This window comes from Lates calcarifer, linkage group LG13 (assembly GCF_001640805.2).
Source record: "Lates calcarifer isolate ASB-BC8 linkage group LG13, TLL_Latcal_v3, whole genome shotgun sequence".
Lineage (NCBI taxonomy): Eukaryota > Metazoa > Chordata > Actinopteri > Centropomidae > Lates > Lates calcarifer.
Genome location: NC_066845.1, coordinates 24,722,018 through 24,745,102, shown reverse-complemented (window position 1 = coordinate 24,745,102; position 23,085 = coordinate 24,722,018). Strand labels below are relative to the sequence as shown.

The 23,085-nt window shown below is 43.1% G+C and overlaps 1 protein-coding gene across 1 annotated transcript in view; it reads right to left on the bottom strand.

Annotated features, from left to right (window-relative positions):
* The window catches only part of wdfy3 (WD repeat and FYVE domain containing 3), a 78,414-nt gene that overhangs the window by 17,595 nt on the left and 37,734 nt on the right, over nucleotides 1–23,085 (bottom strand). The window contains exons 18-38 of the mRNA XM_018682347.2: nucleotides 21,364–21,601; nucleotides 17,096–17,196; nucleotides 13,805–14,023; nucleotides 13,273–13,454; nucleotides 11,448–11,679; nucleotides 11,122–11,282; nucleotides 9,352–9,463; nucleotides 9,044–9,234; nucleotides 8,806–8,958; nucleotides 8,360–8,433; nucleotides 8,092–8,253; nucleotides 7,876–7,970; nucleotides 7,656–7,776; nucleotides 7,239–7,456; nucleotides 5,662–5,858; nucleotides 5,183–5,317; nucleotides 4,361–4,540; nucleotides 3,537–3,770; nucleotides 3,319–3,418; nucleotides 2,559–2,719; nucleotides 1,073–1,302 (exon numbers count right to left, since the gene is read on the bottom strand). Coding sequence (XP_018537863.1) covers nucleotides 1,073–1,302; nucleotides 2,559–2,719; nucleotides 3,319–3,418; nucleotides 3,537–3,770; nucleotides 4,361–4,540; nucleotides 5,183–5,317; nucleotides 5,662–5,858; nucleotides 7,239–7,456; nucleotides 7,656–7,776; nucleotides 7,876–7,970; nucleotides 8,092–8,253; nucleotides 8,360–8,433; nucleotides 8,806–8,958; nucleotides 9,044–9,234; nucleotides 9,352–9,463; nucleotides 11,122–11,282; nucleotides 11,448–11,679; nucleotides 13,273–13,454; nucleotides 13,805–14,023; nucleotides 17,096–17,196; nucleotides 21,364–21,601 — 3,496 coding nt within the window. The remainder of the gene's footprint in view (nucleotides 1–1,072; nucleotides 1,303–2,558; nucleotides 2,720–3,318; nucleotides 3,419–3,536; nucleotides 3,771–4,360; nucleotides 4,541–5,182; nucleotides 5,318–5,661; nucleotides 5,859–7,238; nucleotides 7,457–7,655; nucleotides 7,777–7,875; nucleotides 7,971–8,091; nucleotides 8,254–8,359; nucleotides 8,434–8,805; nucleotides 8,959–9,043; nucleotides 9,235–9,351; nucleotides 9,464–11,121; nucleotides 11,283–11,447; nucleotides 11,680–13,272; nucleotides 13,455–13,804; nucleotides 14,024–17,095; nucleotides 17,197–21,363; nucleotides 21,602–23,085) is intronic.

Sequence of the window (23,085 nt, the reverse complement as noted above, 5' to 3'; positions counted from 1 at the left end):
ATTTGGCTTCTCTGCAGCAGATAAGTCTGCTCTCTGTGGCTGTACAGTGTGTTGTGTTAAAGCATATTGTGTTCCCAGCATGGTAGGAAATTCAGTCTCTTCCCACCTGCTGCAGGTTTGGAAACTGTCAGTACTTCTGGCAGGACACACACGCAGGCACAGAAAAAGAGGCTTGCCATAATTACACTCCAGTATTGTATTTAAGTGGACACAACACAGCCTGAGGCCCAGAAAAAAGAAACAAAGGGTGTGACTCTGTGTGAGTTAATGTTTCTTAGTGGCATAAACATTCCTCAGAGGTAGAGCTGCTAAGAAATAATCTCACTGACTTAAACCTTGTCTATAGAACCACAAAAACACAGGACTCTTTGTGTCTTTACCATGTTTTCTCACCCTTCTTCTCATCCTAAATAAATGACTACATGTAAACAGAGGCCATGTGATGAGGCAGGGTTGGTGTTCCACTTGGACAGATTTTTATTTGACGTAACAAAGATGAGCAAGAGCTTTCAAAATCGTGTTTTAATGTTCAGTTTTAACCTTATACACTGACAACTCAGGTTAACTTGTTACAAAACCTTTGCGTGTTTTTGTAGTTTTATAGTTCTTGGATTCATCCTTATAAAAATACCTGTAGTTCTAATGTCTAATAGACACAATGATCCAACCAGTCGAGGCAGATGGCCGCTCACCCTAAGTCTGATTCTGCTCAAGGTTTCTGCCTCTTAAAAGGACATTTTTCCTCTTCACTGTGTTGCTCACAGTGGGAATCACTTTGTAAATATTATAATATAAATAGCACAGTCTACACCTGCTCAATCTGAAAAGTGCCTTGAGATAACTTCTGTACTGTACTAGAAATAAAATTGACTATGTTTAAGCCCCCGATAGCGTCCCAGCATGATTTCAAAATAAAAAAAAATTGCAAAGACCTTAGTCATCCAGGTTTAAATAAGAAAAAAATAAGGCTAATGAGTAGTGTCTGTGTAGCGTCAGACTCTGGCTACACATACAAAAACAAAAACAGCAGCCTGATTTTAAAGTACCCATCCTACACAAACTGCCTCCTTACCTCCCGCTGTGCAGGCAGATGAAGCAGTGAGCCAGGCAGGCCACAAAGTCCTGGTCGTGGTTTCCCGGCCCGAGCACCAGGTTGCGGTTGACGGTCAGGACCCGCAGGGCGTCCAGCAGGGCCACCTGCTGAGCCACCGTCTTGTGGGGTCGACAGAGCTGGTAGAGCACCGTCCGGTTCAGACAGTGGTAGATGGTGTCGAGGGAGAGACCCTGGGAGCGCCTCTTAGACTGGAGGGGAAAGTATTTTCATATCAGTGAGTACTAGAACAAGAAAAAGGTGGGAAGCACAGCTGAGCTGAGGCTGCGGTTGTTAACACCGCTGTGGCCTGGATGTGGATAAAGCTGCTGTGGAAATACTTGAGCAGAAAGAAGATTTGTTGGAGCAACTGAGGTTGAACTGGGTTAAGTTGTTGTAAAGGCTGTGAATGCAGCTTTGTTATTCTAGTGTTGTTGTTACAGTGACTGAGCAGAGAACTGCTCCAGGACTTTAAGTGGAAAAACACTGCTATGAATTACTTATATCAGTATGGAGTTAATATCCTACTACTTGTATTTTATAGTCGGTTATCTCCTGACAACCCGAGAGGATTTCTGTGTGTGTGTGTGGTTGATAAGACCAAACTGAGAACAGCAATAAAGCAACACAACATGTACATCTGCAGTGGGATTGTCTTGCAAGCACATACTGTGTGGACTGGGTGCTTATATTTCAAGTCACCTCAGTGAAGTGAAAGGCGACTATATTCTAATTCCCACTGTATGCCTCAGCATTAAGTAGACGGCCATCTTAATGACTAATCACACTGGGATATTTCCGAGACACAAAGGAGCATTATGGTTTGAAAAATTAATTTTAGAGCTTAATCTCCTAATCTTCTCTCTTGTACAGTAGTGTGTGTGGAAGGCATTGCAGAAATAGTAGAATACAAAGTCCACACGACTTAAACTTGTGAAGTCTCTGCACTTTAACTCATGTTTTTTTTTTACTGGAGAGTTAAAACGGAACTGATCAATTATTTAGGAAAAAAAGACCTTTTTTCACCCAGTAAAACCAAAATATCTTAATATTTTATCTGAACTTACTCTGGAAAAATTCACAGGCATCCAGCTCCACTTATATACAGATATACCAAGTCACTGTCTAACTCCAGGCTCTGAATGGAACAACAGCCGCATCTCATTTTTGTGCCTTCACTGACTAAAATAAGAAAGTGAGGCCTGCTTTCAGATGGATGCTGCTTATCTAATTTAATCCTGAGTGTGTTCACCGGTTGCGTTAAGTGGAAGGAGACTCACAGAAGGACTGTTATGTGAAGGCAGCACACAGGTGCCGTCCGTCTGCCTCAGGCTGCTCTGGAGTGAAACTGGTCGGTCTTACAAACCGAACTGCTTACAAGAAGCACCGGCAGTCAGGTTTCTTTAAGTCCTATACTTGCAGCTACACTGTGCAGGTAAAGGTGAGGAGGTTTTATTTTGTTTGTTACCTGTCCTATGAGCTGCACGATGAAGTCCACCACCAGCTTGGAGTCCTTGTTGAACATGCCCTGCCACAGCTTGTCCACCACCCGCTGAGTGAAGTAGAAGACGTTGTTGACCAGGATCTGATAACTGCCGCTGCTGCTGAGGGGCAGGGAGGCATCTTCACCTGCACAGAGACGGGCAGCAAGAGAAACTGTTTCTCAACTACAGAAGATTGAATATAACGTGACTATTCTGAGAAAAAAAGCTAGACAGGTTTTTGTTTTTGCTTAAAGGACAAAAACATATTAGATATATTTTTTTTCTTCTAGTCTAGTCTTGTGCGCATATATCTGATTTAGGAAAATAAACAATAGGCCTAACAGGACATAAGCAGCTGTATAAAACGCTGAAGGGGCCTGCAGTCCTCTCTGCGTCGCACTGTGATTTGCTGACTCATGATGCAACCATTAAAGCCTCTCACAGAGCCAAGTAAGAAATCTGTCCGAGCTGTCCTGCAGCATATTTACCCGAGCCATTTTCTGTCTAATCATCTGCTATTTTTGTAAGAGTGGGTAAATTAGCACCAGCCACAGGCCAAATCCAGGTTAATTTAATGGTGAGTTTGTACTTTCTATTTGCTAATTTGGCAGGAAACAAACCATTAAGGTGGGATGAAAAATCTGTGGCCATGCAGGAGGTTTGTGTTTGTTCTAAAATTCAGGATTTCTGTGAGTCAGCTTGGCAGGACTGTATGGGATGAGGTGTTGAGGACTTTGTTCTGACCTAGCAGGACGTCAGCAGCCAGCAGATGCTCCATGACGCCGTCCAGGATGTTTGACTGAAACTCCTTCTGCTGAGTTCTGGTGGAGCGCTCTGGGGAGGCCTAAGAGAAGCAAAAACCAGACGCACACATTCAGGAATATTACTTATGAAGACGTACTCCGCTCTCCTCCTCTGGCTTGGTGACCCCCCCCCCTCCCACCCTGGACTCGTCTCCTCACCTCCAGCAGCAGGTCGATGATGGGCGTCTGCTTGCTGGCCGGGGTCATGCACAGGTTGTCCATGATGAGGACCCTCATGAAGTCGAAGACATACTTTTTGGCCGGGTGGTTGGTCAGGGACGTCTTGGAGCCCACGTTACAGTATTCAGACTGGCTGCGGTTCATACCGGAGTCCCCGGCGAAGGCCTTGAACTCCTCGGTTGGAGAACCAGCTTCATCGTCCAAATCACTGACCTAGAGCCGATTTATCGATTATTTAAATTTTCTTTTTCACAATTATAAAATGACAAAACAGCCTTATATAATTCCTCCATGTTCTTGCTGCTGTTTTCTGTGGCTTCAGTTCAATTGCATTTTGCCAAAACACCCAATTATCTTAATAAGGAAACTGCACAAAACACCTGAGAAAAACTGCAGCATCCTGCACTTTGTTCTTGAAACTGCAGTTTCAAGAAGATTACAGTCCCCATGATGACTCCCAGAGAAATTCCAAAGGGGTAATAACTTCAGGATTTTACAGCCCCATAAGAGAGAATCACAATATATCTGCAGCGGGTTGATAGGGTTACTGATCAATACACGTGATTACTTGCCCTGGTGATGAGATTTTTTTGCTTTAAAACCCAATTTCAAGCCCATTCCCTCAGCTCTCAGTGGAACAAAAACTCCTCATGCATTAGAAATAAAAGTCTTGACACTTGAGATTTGTGCAGAAGAAGGTAAAACACTATTAAAGTTGCTGCAATCCCTTTCTGGTGACCAGGAAAGGTCATAGATTTCTTATCGAGCTTCAGCGTAATTAAAGTAAAAATGAGCAGACTTACCATCTCAGAGTAGGGCCTGATGTTGAAAGGGAAGACGGTGGCTGCCAGGGCGCAAAGGAACTCAGGACTGTGCCACATCGGTCCCAGGTCGGGTACGTTGTGGTAAAGATACCTAAAGAACTGCATGAGGGTGACGGGGTACTCCCTGAGCCAGGAGCCCTCCTCCTCTGACTGCCACGGCTGGAGAGTGACGCACAAAACAACAAATCAAACACTGGCGTGAATAAATCATTATCATTTAAACTGGGCTGTAGTTCAAATAAGTAAAGTGGAACTCCCTCGGCAGCAGACTCTGCCACGACTGAGCCTCTTAGCCAGCAGGAGGTCCTGTGAAGCTTCTCAGCAGCAAGAGCAGTGGAAGCACTGACAAACCCGCTTGGTGTGAGTGTGTGAACGAGGATGAACGTGTGCATGTGTGCCGAGTCATTTTTGTGGGATTAACGGAGCTTAAAAACGGCACCTTTAGAGAATCCAGGATGATCCAGTCCTTTTTGAGAACCGCTTAAAAAGGACGAACCTGTAACCTGGGTTGAATTTAATTAGTTACAAACTCGCCATTTGAAATATTTTATCCTGAAAGCATTACGACCTTGGAAAATTTGGCAAACTTTATAGTCTAACAGTGGTGAATTACGGAGAGAGTCTGATATTTTAGAGGTTCAAGGATCAACTACCTGAATGTTTAATTCAGTTCCTCCATTTTTCTGGCTGTGTGCTTTTATAATTTAAGTGTGTTCCTCTTGAAAATGATAAGATAGATTAAAAAAGATGTAAGCTCCTAGGGTTTTTTCATCATGTAGGTTGGATAATGTTGGTTCCCACCAGGTTGAGCATGCTGCGGAGCATGGCCAGCAGCAGGAAGGCCGCCTCGGTGCACACACTGTGGATGGAGCCCACCACTGTCCCGCTGGAGGCCGGCATGCCAAAGATGAAGGTCCAGATGGAGTCCAGGTCAAACTGAGAGGACAAACACACAAACTGGGGTAATATACTGTCACATAAACACATTATTTGATACTGTCATGTGTCATTTTGTTAATTTTAGTGGTTACAGATGCAGAATTGCACATGCACATGCAAATCAAATACTGTCAGTGGTGCTTCTTTAACTCGCTTTAATTTTGAAAAACAATTTCATATTTTATCTCCAGGTAAGCTGAAGGAATTGGGTTCTCCTCTGCATTTACTACATGAACTTGTGAGAGATATTCTGTATCATCATGTCCACTGATTTTCAAGTACAGCAGCCAGGAAATATTAGTCATTAGTGAAAAAGAAAGAAGAAGGTTGGGTATACTAACATGTACCTGCAGGCTGTCTGGCAGCTCAGTGACCGGCTGCTGAAGGAAGAGGGCCATGAGCAGGAAGTAGAGCTCGGGCACGTTGGTGTGTTTGGGCAGCAGCGTCTGCAGCACAGGGAATCCTGGGAAGTGGCAAGCGTCCCGGTTGATCTCTCGCAAAGTGGAGCGTCCACCGGCACTGCGGCCCACGTTGAAACCTGAAGAGGGGGTGAAAGTGAACGTTAGGAATAGAACTACAGCATCTGAAGGTAGAAAGATGATTTCACTGCTGTGACTAAGGCGCCTACTGGCAGCTCTGAATACAGCTGTTGCACCTGGTTTTCGGTTTAAGAAGTAGGATGTGGTTACAGTAATAACCCAGGACTGTAATCTTCTAACTGAGGTAATCAGATGGGATTTATGTTGGAGACTGAGCACTAATAGTGTAACTCAAACGTATAAAGATAAGGATTTGGTTGAGCTAGAAGACAAACTCTGAAGAAAACTAATCAAAGCACATATGACAATGCTACAGCCATGATTGCTCTGTTAGGCCACGTCATTACTAAGGGTTTCCATAAGCAAGGTCAATGGTTCTCAGCCTGGAGGTTGGTAAGCTGATACTGGTAGGGATGTAATGTTTAAAGCAACATCATGTAACTATTTTACCTTAAAACAACAGCTTGTTCTCGCTCTATGTAGCTTTGGTGAGCAGGTACAATCTCCCTCTAACTGAGTGACCCAGCAAGTTGCAGAGTAAAGCTGAGTCAGTTAAAAAGACTTAGAAGTCATTAAAAACCAGCGTTCATCTCTGAAATCCAGGAAACTTTGTTTCTTGTACATGAAAACTGTTTATCTGCTCAGACTCACAGACCAATGGAATTAAGAACTACTCATGGCTGCAGAGGGCGCTGTTGCTCATCAAAATTACATTTTGTTGCTTTAAAGAAGTGGAAAAAAACCCAATGTATTATGATCATATTTCTTATTTTTGTTATCAATATGCTTTAATAATGTATGTTTAGAGCGTAAAGAGCAAATAAAAATCATGATTTGAAGGTAAACATTAACAATCATGCAAGTTTACATCTGTTAAACTTTTAGGATTCTTGTCTTAGGGTAAATAAACAACTGTGGCTGAAAACCATTGAGCTCAGGAGGGACTATGATTGCAGCAGCAGCAGCAGCAGCAGCAGCAGCAGCAGCAGCAGCAGCAGCAGCAGGGAAAAAACAAAAGGACAAGACAAACCCTTGGCCGTGCGGCACACAAACTGCGCAGCTTTGTGTTTACTGAATGAAGGCCAACTCCGACGGAAAGCGTTGCCAGAGTGAGGAGAGGTGTCTGCTGAGTATATAGTGTTTATACTGGACATTATTACTGCATGCATCTGACCTTCTGACTTGTGGGAGGGAAAGCCAATGTTCAAGTTCAAAGGTTTAACAAGATAAATTATTTGAGGCAGTAACAAGCACGTGTTGCTGTGAGAAAACTAAAATTCACTAAATCCAACCTCAAAGTTAAAATTATGCTTCAGATTCTGTTTAATTAGCTGTGTTACCATGGTGACCGTGAAGCCGCCCGAGGCTCCCGCACTCACCCAGCACTGTGCCGATCTTATTGGTCAGGACAGAGTCGGTGTGGTCCAGCCAGCCTCCTCCACACAGGCCCTCTTTGAAGCGGTTGAGGATGGACTGGTTGGAGAGCAGCACCACCAGGATCCACAGAGCCGCCGTCACTGTGCTCGAGTGGAGATGTTCCTCCATGAACATCAGGAGCCAATCAAAGCCCAGCGTCCGCACCAGCTCCTCACACGCTCTGCAGGGGGAGACAGAGAGCAGGTGAGGGTGAACAGATGGTCTATAGCCACATCTCCAGGTAAGGTCATTTTGAAACTGTAACCTTCGAGTATTTTACTTGATTTTATGCATTCTGTTTTTAACTTTAACATTTTTTGTATGAAAGGTGCCATACCACCAAAGTTTCTTATCGTTATTATTGCTAAGTGCTGTCTTACTGGGCATTAACGGAGCATTTCTCTTTGGTCGTAAACAGCAGTCTGAGCAGGTTGTCCAACAGTCGGTTTCTCAGCAGAATCAGATTGGCTGACAGCAGACCACCGAAATCATCATCGTTAGCTGGAGACACAGAGAGTTTCATGAGGAAATAGATTAGAAAGATTATTTGGGTTAGAAAATCAGTCACTAAATATTTTCCTGCATCTAATTTATCTTTACCTCCGTCAATCTTCTCCTCGTTATTGATTTCCATGACGACAAACTTCTCACACACAGCAAATGTGGGAAGAGTGGAGGAGATGAACTGGCCGAACCTGTGAGGTAAAAACGAGACGGGACGGTTCTGTTTAATATTTGTGTTTTTATTGTTTGTGGTGAACCTGCCAGCAAGGGGTCAAGCTGGAGTCCCATGTGTTTCCGTGTGTCCATGCTCACCGCAGCAGGTCATACGGGTTGGGGAAGCCCTGCAGCAGCAGACTGAGCACGTTGCTGATTGCAGCTACGGTGGGCTGCGACAGTGAGGTGTCTCTCAGGGTCAGCAGCAGCCTTGGGATCAGCTGAAACTCCCTCAGCAGTTTGGCATTTTTAGCTGCCTCACTGTTCAATACAGGGAGCAGGACACACACACACATTTAGATTAGAGCACAACTTCTTTGCTTAAACGACATTCTTTGGTTCAGGGCATTTCACTTTTGATACTTGCCTGGATTCTGTCAGCAGCTCGATGAAATGCTCGAACAGAGACAGATGGAGCTCGTAGGGAGCGTGGAGCCAGACCTGAGGAGCAGAAGGAGCAGACTGAGAGCGCTGCGACACAAGTCGTGTTTGGCAACACAAACTACTGGCAAAGAGAGGTGGCATCCTGGCACAGAGTGATCCAGTTTCTCCAAGGCTCGACTGCAGAGTAAAACTTTTTCTCTTTTTGTCACAGTAGCTTATACATCCCAGAATATACCTGCGACTCTCACTGCAGCAGCAGCCAGGTAGGGGTGTAAGTGGAGCAAGATGCTTATGGTTGGTTAGAATATAGGCGTATAGAGTTTTCTGGGCTGCGATAATGCGGAGGAATCTAATTACTCTGGCGCAGAGTATTTTGTTTCACATAGCATTTACTGGTACAGTGGTTCACTTTGCCCACAAACCCTTTACCTCGAAGTCACAGAGCAGGTCCTGGAAGGCGGTGGAGTTGGGGATGATGGAGGTCTCGTGGCCGCTGTCGACTGTTCCCACCAGTGAGAAGGTGAGGTGGAGGATGTGGCTGTTGAGCAGCGAGCGCTTCTTCTTCAGCAGCATCGCCAGCAGCTGCACAGGGAGGAACAGCAGCATTTTAACCATCGCCTCTGCGTTTTGTCAAAACTTTTCACGTGACAGATGAAAAGTCTCTAACCTGGTAGCCTTTGATGCGCTCCATCTCCTTACTGGCCAGCGGGTTGCTTTTTACAACACACACCAAAGCTTTGACAGCCGCGTACAGCCCCTCCACGTCTGACGCCATGGCAACCAGGCCCAAGATGGCCGCCGCCCCACCTACATACTGTAAGTTGGTGGCCACAGGCTTGGGCACAAAGGCACGGACACCTGAAGGAGGAGGAATGAGGAGTGGTGTGTTAGTCTTTCCCTCCCTGACTGGGAGAACATCTGCAGTGCAGTGAAGTGCCGTACCAAATCAATCCCACATCTCTTTTGCTGGTTTACCTAAATATCCGATGACAGCAGCTCCAATGGTCCGGGCCGGTCCGTTGAGGTGGCCGGCGGCGTTATGAATCAGTTTGACCGGAGTGGCGTTTTCATGAGAGGACACGGCGAGCTAAAGACAGACAGAGGGAGAGAGGAGGTTCAGTTAAAGAAATACACAGCCACTCTCACTTTTTTACGTTTGTATTAAAACTGTCTCCCTTACTCTCTTTATTTGTCATCGTCAAATTTTTCCCATGCTCATATATTTTTATCCTGGGGTTTGAACACTGCTTGTTGTGGATGTGGTTGTTTCAGGGGCATCAGAAGTTTCTGTTAAAAGCTGCAGTCTTGTATCAAAGGCTGAATTTTCTGAAATGCTTTTATTCAGCCAGTTAGAATGAAATATGACACCAATAATTGATTCATTTTAACACGATGCCCAATTTAGCAAGTGAAATAACATAATAACAACTGTCTCCATTTGCCTTTTTTGTAGTTTTTTTGAGAATTCTTCAAAAAAGTTACGTATTTCCCCAACTGCTGCTACAATAAACCACTCTCTCCCGACTCTGTAACAGGAGAAATGCCGCCTCTGCGCTTCTCTGCCGTTTGCTTCCTGCGAGTCGCCGTGGGTCGAGGCTTAGCGGGGCAGGCTGGGAAATAACTTGACAGGTGGGGAGAGAGATAAGGACGGAGGCGGGAGCTCAAACTCACACTCTTTGTGGGATAATAGGAGGGTGTGTTATTAACTGTAAAAGCAAATATGAAAGTGTGAATGAACATCCATGCAAGTGCACATTATCTGTTGAAGAGTGAGTTTGACCTTTGCACACCAATATGCATCTGAATATATGTCTGTATATATGTGCATGTGGGTGTTTGAGGGTGTGTGTGTGCTTATTTCTAAATAGAGCAAGCAGCAGAAACCTCCACAGAATATTTTGTGTGTGTATTTATTTATTATTTAAGATAGAAATCTTTCTTGTCTGAAATCTTTGCAGTTTTACTAAAGCTCTGCAGTGAAAACACTCTGAGGGAAAGAGCTGCTTCTTTTTTTCTGTCAGTTACATCAGTCAGACATGATGTAATGTAAGTCAGTGAGCTCAACACACACTCCAGCACACTCCACCCAGTCAGACTCCAGCTTCCTCCCACAGAAACTGAACTCACGAAAAAGTTAGGATAAAGTAAATCTGCTGCTAAACACAAGTGTTCCCAGCATATGAAATAACTTGGGTGAAGTGAAACAGAACTAAAAACACATTATAAAAGAATGAATCAGCGCAGTATTGAGCAACAGCTGCTGTAATGTAATCTAACGGGCAATTCGTCAAAAGTACGCCCACTGACCGACTTGTTTTTGCCACTGACAGGCTCAGATTGTTATTATAAGTGTCTGACAACATTATGGAGAGGATTCCTAGAGAGACAGAGCTTTTTATTAAAGAGGAAGATCCTTTTGTTTAACCAGAAACATCACCATATATCACTACTGCCAGGTTATCATCCAAGAGACAGAATCTTTAATAAGCTGAAAAGCAGCTCTTGGGTGTGAGGCCAGTTTATAAGGAAGCTTGATATAAGATTTATATATTTTTACTCTGCATCTGAAACACTCATTCTCCATTTGTTAAAGTCAGTGTTATTTTCCTTCAAGTGAGATGTTGCTCTTTTTCATCTTTTCAGTCTCCCAAGGTTGTGAGTTCTCAAATTCTACACACAGGGGCCTGAGTAAACGGCAATGCTAACATGGTGGCTGTCACTCCACCCAGCAGCAGTGTGTCTGACCTGTTTGGCGATGGCTTTGCTGTCCAGTTTGTTGTAAACTTTCCTGATCTTGGCCACAGTGAGTGTAGACACAGAGAGAGCATAGAGACTGAAGGACACCTTCTCCTCTGGTACGAGCGCCACCGGAGAGGCAGGTGCCACCTCTGTCTTCGAGTCTTTACCTGAGACAATGAGAAGAGAGACAGGAGGTATAAACGATAAAAAAAGGATTTAACAAGATGATACAAATGACAAAAAGTAACACGAGAAAAAGTTAGAAAGGAAAGACTGACACTAAAAGAGAGAGAGAGTAAATTTTTTCAGGACAGTGGAGGAGGACCACTCACAGGGCAGGTAGACAGCCTGAAAGCTGCCCACGTAGTTGGGTCCCAGTTCAAAGATGGCAGCGACGCTGGTGGCAGGGAGGACCTCCTCCAGAAAGTGGCTGGGCCCCAGACGCCACACCAGGCTGGAGAGCTGGCGCTGGGCCGGCGGCGTCCCCACATACCCGTACACTGTGCTCAAGACGGGAGGGTTGGTGGAGCCGGAGCCGCCCGGAGCACTGTGGACGTAGTGAAGCTGCAGGAGAGGGGAGGGCAATGAACCAGGTGAGGGATTTCTATACAGGTAAACAGTGAGCTAAATTATGATCATGTAAATTTGAGCTTTTTATTCTGACTACAGCAGAAGGAGCAGAAATGAACACAACAAGCAAGTTAGAGTAACTTAAAAACAGTAATCCAAGAGGATTAATATATTTTTATCTCGGTTTTAAAAAAGGTGACTGAACAGACAGATGACAGATGTTTTATATAATTGTAAATTGAATATTTTTGTGTTTTAGATAGTTGGTCGGTCAAAACAAGACATTTGGAGATTCATTTATAAAGTCAATAATTATTAGTTGCAGCCTTAAGTTTTCAAAACAGCGGGTGAAGTAAATGCACTGATTGTTGGGGATGTACAAAGAGTTTTATACTCTTATATTTTATCAGTTCTTTGAGCAAAGATCTACTTGTTAGAGAAGTAGCTGCTATTGTTGTTGTTGTTGTTGTTACTGGGTAGATATTTTTTGATTTTGCTATGAAGAGCAGCCAAGGGATCCTTAGAGACTTTATAGAAGGAAGAGATACTAGAGAGAAGATTTGTGCTTTGCAGACATCCATTCACTGGGGACAAAAAACACAACCACAAGAACACTGGGAGACGCAAACAGACGCCTAAGAAACATGTATACGACCGGCTTCTTGTTTCCTGTACGAGGACCTCGGCAGGAAATGAAGCTGCTGTTATCAGTGTCACCAAGAGGAAGCTGAGACTTGTGGTCTGCCTGCTCTGTTCTCTAATCTCAGGGGAATCTAAAGTCACTAAACCACAAGCCACATCACTGCTGACTGCAGGGCTGCTGTTTAAAGCCTAGATTACGGTTTGTTTTTGTGATTTTTTACCAGAATACTGGTCAGAGATCCAAACATTTGGGCTATTCCCATCAAAGAAGGCTCCACTCCAAAGATAACCACGACTGATCCTAAGAGCTTAGTTGTTTCCTAATGCGATTATCAGTAATATATCATCACCATATCCCGGGAGTTAAAGCAAGTGCAATCTGTGGGTGGTGAGACACATCACACACCCACTCACTCTTAGTGTAGCCATCTTTAGAAATAGTATTTGGTAGAGTATATAATGGTGCAGCTACAATCAGATATCTACTCACTCTTAGATGCTGTATATAGCATGCTCTCTATAGTATTTAATATATCTGATAAGATAATGATACAGGTACAGTTGGATATCTACTCTGTATCTCTATCTATTTATCCATCTGTGTTAACTGATAACGCGAGTGCACATCAGCACATTCTGCATAGATCCTCATGTAAAGGGACTGCGTATTTGGAACAGCACTGCATTTATTAATCAACTAATCATCATTTAAATTATTTATGAAGCAACAATCCAAAATATTTCTGGTTCCAGTTTGTGAAATGTGAGGATCTGCTCCATTTCTTTGTTTTAAGATCATTGTGAACTAAATATCTTTGGGTTTTAAACTATTGGTTGGACAAAAGCTATATTTTTAATAGACTAAAGGACTCACACACTGAGTATGTGAATGTCAGTATTTAAATTTAATGACTTTAAACTCATTTTATGATACCCGGACTTTACCTTGACAGTGTTGATGAGCTGGCCGTCGATGTAGAGCGTGGCCATGCTGTTCTTCAGCATGCCTTTGCTCATCACCAGCACCAGGTGGTGCCACTGGCCCTCAGCGATCAGCTCGCCGCAGCGGAAGCGAGCGCAGCAGGGCAAGATCTCATAGAAGGAGGCTTCTTCGCTCGACTCATCCGCTGCTTGATGGAGGCAGGGAGGGAGAGAGAAGCGAGGGGGGGCAGTATTGATGAGTCAGAGGGCTTGAACAGAAGTAAAAACGTTAACTCGGAAAAACTGAAGCTTTTTAAGTTGTTATAGATATGTGTATATGTTTGAGACTGAGAAAATATGTACTATATTACATTAATACACACATCACAATACTACTGTGTTTGTATGCCCGGTTTTTATAACAGGATTCACACTGCAGCCTGGAATGAGCTAAGCTGTTATTCATACTTTGTTAATGCCGGCTCTCGTTTAGTCTGAAAACCTCCATATGATGCAATAAATGAAACAGGTTGTTAAGTTTTACAGCTGTGCTCACAGTAAGTCTGCAGCAGCTCTTCCTTGGTGGAGACGGTTAGCGAGCGGTCTTTGGCCGACAGCACCACGGCCAGGCAGACGTAGTGCTGCTCCGAGGACGTGGCCCGACGGACGACTGTCAGCAGCCGCACCGGGTGGGCCTGAGGAGCCGCGCTGAAACGCTCGACGCAAAACCAGGTGGAGTAGCTCAGGCCTGACGGAGGAGGAAACAAACGCTCTCCTGCAGAGGGGAAGGAGGAAGAAGAAGAGATAAGAGGAGGTGTGATTTCCAAAACAAAAAGTGACCAGTGAGATGAGATAACATTAAACTGTACAGGACACAATGTTATTCTCTCTCTCTTCATTACACTGAGCTTCTAACGTTTTGAAATCCTCTGAAAATATGTTTTGCCTGAGAGACGTTTTCATTTATTGATCATCATGTCTGGACAGATTGCATGTTCACTCTCGTTTCCCATTTGATATTAAACTGAATATGAAGCAAAAATTGTCAACAATGTTGACAGCCGTGTAATACATCACTGTCTACTGATGCTGAATGTTGTAATATGAATGTTATGCATGCGCTACAGCTGCTTGACTTTATTTAGTTTATGTTTACTTGTTAGAAATCAATAATCCCCTTGGGTCACCTTATCTCTCAGTCATTCATTATTTTTCTGGCTTATCATTTCATTTGTAATTGTTTCGCTTCAGCACTTTATCTCTGACAAATAAATCAAACATAATTGTGTCAAGTTTATCTACACAGTTCAACTTCTTCTCAGACAGAACTGTAGAACAACACACGTAGCATACTGAAAAGATCTGAGCTCATCCTTCAGGGCAGATTTGAGCAGACAGTGTGTCTTGTCCTGTTATCAAAAAGAGCCACATCTAAAGAAGTGACATGAAGGCAGAAATGAGCTTTTCGGCCACAGTGTCGTGAACCGAAAGCCTCGGAGCGACACAAACTCGCAGTGCCTCAGGATATGACTGTCACTCAACAGGTTATCAGACTGGACCAAATTAAAATGGTCCAGAATACCATAACTCACTGTCTGCTGGCACACCACCACCCGCTCACTGAAAGACGGACCCAACAGCAAGCTAAATGCGAGCTCACTGGTACCATTACGTTATTTCTTATTTGTGGAGATGACCACAGACTCTGGGGACGTGGATTACAGGGAAAACAGTTGAAAAGCTGCAGTGGAAGTGCCGCAGGAACAAAGAACATCGAGATGGAAACTGGTTGCAGGGAATACATCTATTTCTTATGTATATCAGTAGATGGTTGAGACAACAGGGACGTTATGATTTCCTGGGTGGACTGAAGACATTTTGATGAATGAGACCCTAGGTGATGTCATCCAAGGATATGGGACAGATAGGAGTGAGATAAGAGAGGGAAGCAGGGAAGGAAGGGGAGGGAGGGAGTGGGCAAGGGGGTCGAGATAAATGAGGCAAGGAAGAAGGGAGGGAAAGTGACAAAGAGAATAGATAGATTCAGGGCAAGAAAAAGAAGGAGCAAACGAGGGGGAGGAAAGGAAAAAAGGGGAGCGAGGATGAGAGACTGAGATAGGGAAGGAGGGAAAAGGACAGAGAAAAGGAAAATGTGAGTGACAGGAAGAAATGAGGAAGACGAAAGAGTGAGGTCTATAAATAGTGCTGGGTGACTGGCTGGAAAAGACAAGAGGAGGAGGAGGACGGCGTGGGGTGGATGAGTGTAGAGGGAGCTGCGATGAATGGGTAAACAGATGGAGGAATGATAGTAATGTATGAGTGGATGAGGAGGAGGATCGATTAATAGAGGAGAGGAGAGGAGAAGGAAGAGTCTAGCTGTGCTTCATAAATACTAAATGAGGATACAGACTAGAAAATCAACCATAACGTCATATGTTAATTTTATCTGTCTTCAGGTCTAAGGAGGTTTCTTCTTGTAAAATCCCTGGAGGTAAAATAGTGTTTTTTATGAGGCATTTCGTAACAAACAGGTTTGTTTTTAACACACTATATAACCAGATGACAGAAAATGAAAGGCTCGAGGACAGGCGAGGTTTGCAGCTGCACATATGAATCAGGGTTCCACACAGGGAGGTGACACACACAGATCAGAGTGGCTGCTCATTTGGGTTGTAGGTGTTGTTGTTTTTCTTATGCACACACAAATGATGCACATGACACGACATATATTCTTTTTAGATGACATGAACAAATCCAGAGAGACGGTGTGAAAATCTAGCAGCACAGATATAACAAGTTAACGTGAACAAAATCGTTTCTGAAACAATGATGGAACATGTTAATACCACAGGGGCAAGAAAAAAATTACTGTTTTTCCAACTAACAGTCTGTTTGCTGCCAAACTAGCCGGTAAAGTGACAAAAATGTACCACAAATTGGCTGCTGGTTGGTGGTTAAATCCCAACCTGACATTAAAATGCTTTGCAGCAGTTACACAATGTTCTCCTTTTTGAAGAAGATGAAAAGGAAAATGAAATGTGCCACTTCAACTGTATTTATAAGGCCTTGTCCTCATGCTAATATGCATCAGATACTGAATGTTGATGTAAATTGCCTGTTTACAGTCTGTTTACTGTGGTGTATTTTGGTAGAAGAAGACTGAACCGACTGATGCTGAGCTGAAGGATGGAATGTCACATTCAGAAAACGTCGCCATTAAGATCAGCTACTTGCAGAATGTACCGTATATAAAGACATTTACAGTGGAGAGGTTGCTATCCACTCTGATATCAAGCTAACTACCCAGGTCCTCTTCTGTTTGTAATAATAAAAACCTTTATTTTGAAGAGGTCACAGAGCAGCGTAAAGAAATGTAGTTTGATGCTGAACTCGCAACGTTTCTTTCTTTCTGGTAAGTAAACAGTCAATGCTAACGTTCTTCTTTACAGCACTTTCAGCAAAAAAACTGAAGCCTGAATTAAATGAATTATAAAAAATGTCTCAATTTCAGACTGAAATGAAAAGCAAAGCATCTTAACAAGTTATAAAAACTACCATATAAGCAATGTTGTAGCCACCACAAAACCAGAATATAAGCTATTCACAAAAGAGGCACAGTTTGTAGAAAGTTGCGAGACAGTACAATGTGTCTTGAATAAACTTTCTGGCCTGTTAGCAACTGAAGCAGCAAGCCTGCAAGCTTAGCGGGCTATTGTGGCTGGCTAATGCTAGCCCATTCCCAGCTAGCTTACATGTTGTATTAGTTAATACATCTCCATATTCCAAGGTGAACTGCAGCATAACCTAGAACAAAGAAAAACACTCAGATAATTGGAGCTGGTTTTACCTGTACCCATCCCACTCAGCACTGCTCCATCGCTGACACCTGAGGCGTTGGTGTTGTTGGTGGGAGCATTGTGCGGCGCCAGACTGGGCAGAAACAAGCACCTGTACAGGACAACAGAGGACAGATTAATGCCTGTTATCTGGGGAAACAGCTGCAACAGATACACAACGTGTCGTCAGCTTACAGATGTAGCTATTGTGAGGAGAGCTTTGCAGCAGGTCTGCTGAATTACTGCTGCAGTCTGGCTCCATCCCTGAGATAAACTATAAGAAAAACTCATCCGAACAGTCTCGTAATTCAAGCGCTTCGAGACACAGAAGCTTTGTATTATAATATGGAAATTTCAACTGCCTAATACTCAAGGATTAATTATGTATGAGAGGAGGGTGGAGGTGGGATGAAAGCAAACATTCAGGCTGGTTTTAAAGGAATCAGTGCACACACAGTTAGTTGCATCTTCTGGAACTTTAGTCAGAAGACTGATGATAAAATGAACAGCAAAAAACAGGATGATGACAAGATGGAGATATTTAATATAAAACAGTTTAAAAGTCTCCTTTCAGCTTCTTGTTTTATTTGCTTGATAAACATTCAAGTCTGATGTCTGTATGCACTGTCATCCAGTTTTTCAAGGACTTCTCCAGCGGACAAAGACTGACAATCATTCCACAAAATTACAGAGAATTTGACTTGTGAGTTGGCGTCGTGTTCTGCTGACTCACTGCCCCTCGGTGAAGGTGCTATTTTCGCATCTCTAATCATCCTGAACCAGCACTGAAGACACTGGTGCTTTGGGAAATGAACATGGGGATTTGGGATTTGTTTTTTTTTTTCCTCCTCCTTTTTTGTTGAGAGACAAAACGACCTCAGAGAGTAAAAAGGCACTCTGGTGAATTCAACCAGAAACCTAAGAGACCCGGACAAAACCGCACTAGAGGACAGCAGAAAACCCAAGTCATAAGAACTAAATACTGTATCTGCACAAGAAATATAAAATCATAATTCAGCTATTGTATCAGTCTCTCTTTATGACTTCCTCCTGTATTAATATTGCAGGAAACAGTGTTATGCAGAGCCAACTAATTGCAATACCATTGCTCCCAAGTTTTATTATCTGAAAAGAAAGCAACGCTCAGTTTGTCTCTTATGTAATTCTCTCTAGGAAAGCCAAGCTGCAGCAATGGCTCAGCACAAATAAAGCAAAGGGGCACAAATCTGAAAGGGTTCCTCCTGTGGACTAGCATCATGCTGAATGTAGGCACAGTTCAATTCTGTCAAAAACATAACGACAAAGCATGTTTAACCAGGGCTAAAACAATTACCTGTGTATAAATCCAATGACAAGATCAAAGCCAACAATGTGTTAGTCTGTCTCTTAGTCTGTGGGATTAATTCATTGTTGGTTTTGGACTTTCCATGGGATTTGCTGACAATATGAAAAAGGGGTAAAGCTAAATTACCCATAATTCACTGGTGCCAGGTTCTAAAATGTGAGGATTTGTAACATTTCTTTGTTTTACATTATTGTAATTGAATATATTTATGTTTAGGCTGATGGTTGAACAGGGCTCTGATGAACTGACAGGCATTTATTTACTATTTTCTAACATTTTATTTAATTAATAATTGATTCTGCACTGCATTACTCAACAGTAAAACAACTGTTAGCTGTAGCCCTACACAATGCAGTTACAATAAGGTCTTTTAATTACGCATTTAGAAAAAGAGACTGTTTGAGCCCAAACGAGCCCAGATGTATTTATTTTTCTATTTTTTAAGTTGAGTGTTCACTATTGTTTTTCCACCTGGACAGGAGGGTCAGGAGTCAGGGTTAGCAACAGGACAGCGTCCCTGCAGCTGGCAGGGATTTAATGACTTTCTCAAGGACACTTCTCAAGGGCAGTCCTCTGTTTAACAGACAGTCTGTCTAACTAACAAGAGCACCTCCCTGCTGCTTCAGAGTAACTACATGTATGCTGTCTTTTTCCCTATTAGTCATCACCACGATAAGATAAGAAAAAAAAAATACTCCTGAGATTTCACCTACTTGCCATGCTAATTTTTCTTTACCCAGACAGGGTGAGATGCAGTTTTTCAATTCTTCAAAAAGGGAGAGTGGGGGGAGAGCTTCTCCCCTCCGCCCCCTCCACCCACACTGATAGCGAAATGGCTGGCTGGGTGAGTGTGCATTTGTGTGTCTGAGTGTGTGTAAGCATGTTGAGAGTGGCTGTGTGTGTGTGTGTGTGTGTGATTCCTAAGAGCAGCAGGGGCATCAATTTTTCATGCCGACAGATGGGAGGGGAAGGAGGGGTAGTCTCTGTGTGTGTGTGTGTGTGTGTGTGCCCTCCTCTGTTTACGCTGTGCAGAAAGTGGGCCAGTGCCTCGTTGCCAGCGTGCTGCCTTTGCTGTGTTTTCAGGAGAAACTCTATGTTCTATTCTGATGCGGCTGCTGCGACGACTCAGATGGGCTCTTATGGGTAAAGGAAACAGCCTTGATCCTTAAGACTGGAAGATGCTTTGACATTTCATTTAAAAAAAAGAGACTCAGTGAATTCTAGTAGAACTGATTAATCTATGAAGACCTGAACGCCATCGCTATAAAGGAGCCTCAGATTTCACCCTGAACATTAGATAATGCTCCAATCACGGTCAGTCTTGGGATTACACCAAAGATTATTTTGTACTGAGAGTTCTTGACCTTCAAAAAGAAATCTTCACTCAAAGTCCACTTACAAGCTTGTTCTGGAGCTTTCAACACCATCTCACAGCCTGAAATAATGAATGATGAGTCGCCTGATGAGGACTGTGAGATGTGGGGAGCATCAACTGTGACACATGCTGTTTCTTCACTGGAGCAATGATGAAGGGCAACACAAGTCAGCAGCATCAAAACACTGGTGGTGTCGCACACAGGATGAAGCCAAATTTAACTCACTTTTCCACTGCCCAGCTCATACCTTTGCAGGCTACAACAGCATAATACACACACGTATTCCCAATCACACTGATGCTATCTAGTAATTCAATGCTGGTCAGGGAATCACAGGAAATAACCTTCAGCATTTTGCTGCTAAACCGACAGAAAACTTCTTCAATGACCTTTTACAAGACATCTCGTATTTTCTTAAACCTTGTATCCTTATGAATATTAATGAAAATATAACATGTCATAGTCTTAAGTTTCTCTTGAGAGTTGTTTACTCTATGTAAGAATAACCGTGCTTGACACATGCACACACATGTCGCTGAAAGAGTGTGGGCGAATTGCCAAGGTCACATCCCACACACCTTCATTTCCCCTGGCCCAAACGTTCACTGTGCCGCTAAAATACAACACAAAATGCCAGGCGCAGCAGACCCTGTCAGCAGCAGACCCACAAAGCCCAGCAAAGGGTGCCCTGTGACATAAAAGGCAGAAAATAAACCTATTTGTATGCGCAGCTCCACAACTGGAGGTGAATAACAGTCTCCTGCTGAGACAGTCACAGGTGCTGCTGTGAGGTTAAAAACACACACACACACACAACCTGTTTCATTGCAGGGGAAAAATAACACGTGGCACCCCCGAGGTGTGTGCCTCTGGTGAGGAAAATTGATCCACGAGGAGAAAGATTTACAGGGAAGTGGTTTACAGGAGAATGGGCATCATTTGTTGCTGCAACACATTCTTAAAAGCATGTAATGAAGACTGGTCCCTGACTGAGAGAAAAACACTGACGATAACAACCAAAGCCATTTCAGCAGTGCAGTTTAAAACCTCCTGTATCCATTTATTATACTGTATATCCTTCCTGCTTTAGTATAGTATATTCTCAATATTCCAATATTTATTATTATATTTATATATTATTTTTTTTGAACTGGTGGAGACCAAACCTTAATAAAAGAATTAATATTGAACTTGAGATCAATCAGGTGGACAGAAACACAACTCCAGACGAGAGTGAATGTTGATCTGTGTCTGCCGGATGTAAAAACAGGACACTGTTTGCTGACATATTATCCACAGGAACTAAGATAATATCTCTGTGTTTTTAAATAAAAGTTACCTGCTATTGCATATACTTTCTGCCTTCATACAGTTTTATAAACTAATGAAGTGGTAGTAGTAGAGACTCTGTTTCTACCCAGTTTAATGTCGTAAAAGAGGCAGGAGTGTGAGGCTAAAAAGCAGAAAAATATAAATAATTGTCACGTTATACTGTTACTAATAGAAAGCCAGATATTTAAACAGCAGCTTTAAGTTTTTAATGTTAATGCTGACTGACCCGAAGCCCTCCAGCGAGGTGTCAAACTCCACAAACGCAGGCGTGACGGCCGATCCGTGTAGGCGGATGTCATGGGGTGTTGTCATGGACACCAGGCACTTGACTCGGGTGAGAGGTACGGTGCTGCCCTCGGCGGAGCGCACCAGGCTGCGGCTGATGCGGTACTGGCCGTTATCCTCCGCTGGGGTGGCGAAGACGCTGTCGGGGCCGAAGCCCTCCATGGACATGGTCATACTGTCTGTGGAGTCAGAGAGGTTAAGTTCAGAGGGTGTGACCACAGATCTGATAATACAATCTGACCATTAGTTAATTAGTTTCTTCTTTCGCCTGCTCTCCTGCCTCGCCTTGAACTAATCACTAACTGTTTGAATGCTGTTTTTGCTGTTCATATGAACAGTAGTTACATAAATTAATATTTGGCTTTTTGTTATTGGTCACTCAGATTGAGGACTGACCCAGACTGACCCCAAAGCGTCGCCCTTTACCGTGGTAATCAACGTCCAAATCAGTTTTAAGATGCTTCCTTTTTTGGGGGTATTTTTAAATTATTACTGTATGCATTACCACAAAAATTAATTCATTATAATTAATTATTATGTTCCCAGCACTGGCACCGGGATGGTGGCAGGCTTAAAAAGCTACAACTGCGTTAGCAAGCTGTGGAAAAAGTCAAGTATCTGGAGTAACTTCCTGAATAATATTGTAAAGGAAACTGGCAAATCACAAATCTACGAGTTTGTTGAAGATTCAAAGCTTTGTATATTTGCAGGTATTTCTCACTGAAACGGTTTTTAGAACAGCCCTGCTCAGATAAAACAGAAACAGAAAACTAGAAAATAAACAGCCACTGAATAAAAATATAATACACTCCTGCAGTGCTACAGCTCTGTGTGTGCAAGACCTCAGGTATGAAAGTAGTAAATCTAAAATAACTGATATTTAATTTTCCACACAGAAATTTCAGAGTTGGTAAAAAGGCCTTTAGACTAAGAGCTGGATCTGGCCAAGCCAATTCCCATGATACGGAGTACAGCAGCATTAAATCAGCCCTGCATGTTCTTCGCCTCAGAGGGACCGGAATAAAACTCCTGGTTTTAAGTACAATATTTTATCCTCCACTGAGAACTTATTTGTTAAGAGTCAGCAGATGTGACAAAGACAAATTAGATAAAAACAAGAGCTACAACTCCCATCAATGGCGGTTAATAAACCACACTAGATTATCTTCCCACAGACGGAGAAGGATAGCTCCATGTGTTCTAACAGTGGCTTCTTGTAGAGAGCAGTAATTAGCAGGGACTTAATATCCATTCTCAGCTGGGAGGAGACACAATAAACAATTAAGACATGCTGAGGAGCCCACAAAATTACAAACACGAACAGCTGTTAATAGAAAACAAACCATTAGCGTTAGATTCTACGCAGTCTTTGCTTAAATAGAACATTTACACATCAACTGGATTTTAATCAGAGGCCAAGGAGATTACTTTGGATTTCCGACAAGCTGACAACTTGCTGCTCTGCTTACAAATGAATGCATTTCTATTCTACTTGCAGCTTGGCCGTTAGACGACCCTTCTTCATATGCGCCTCATGCACTTCCCACATTAAATGTTTGTATATATCCAAGGTGCAGAGAGTCCCATATTTAACAGTGACACATGCCGATTATAAAATATAAGAGCTGTACACACTAAAGTCAGGCTGGAATCATCTGAACCT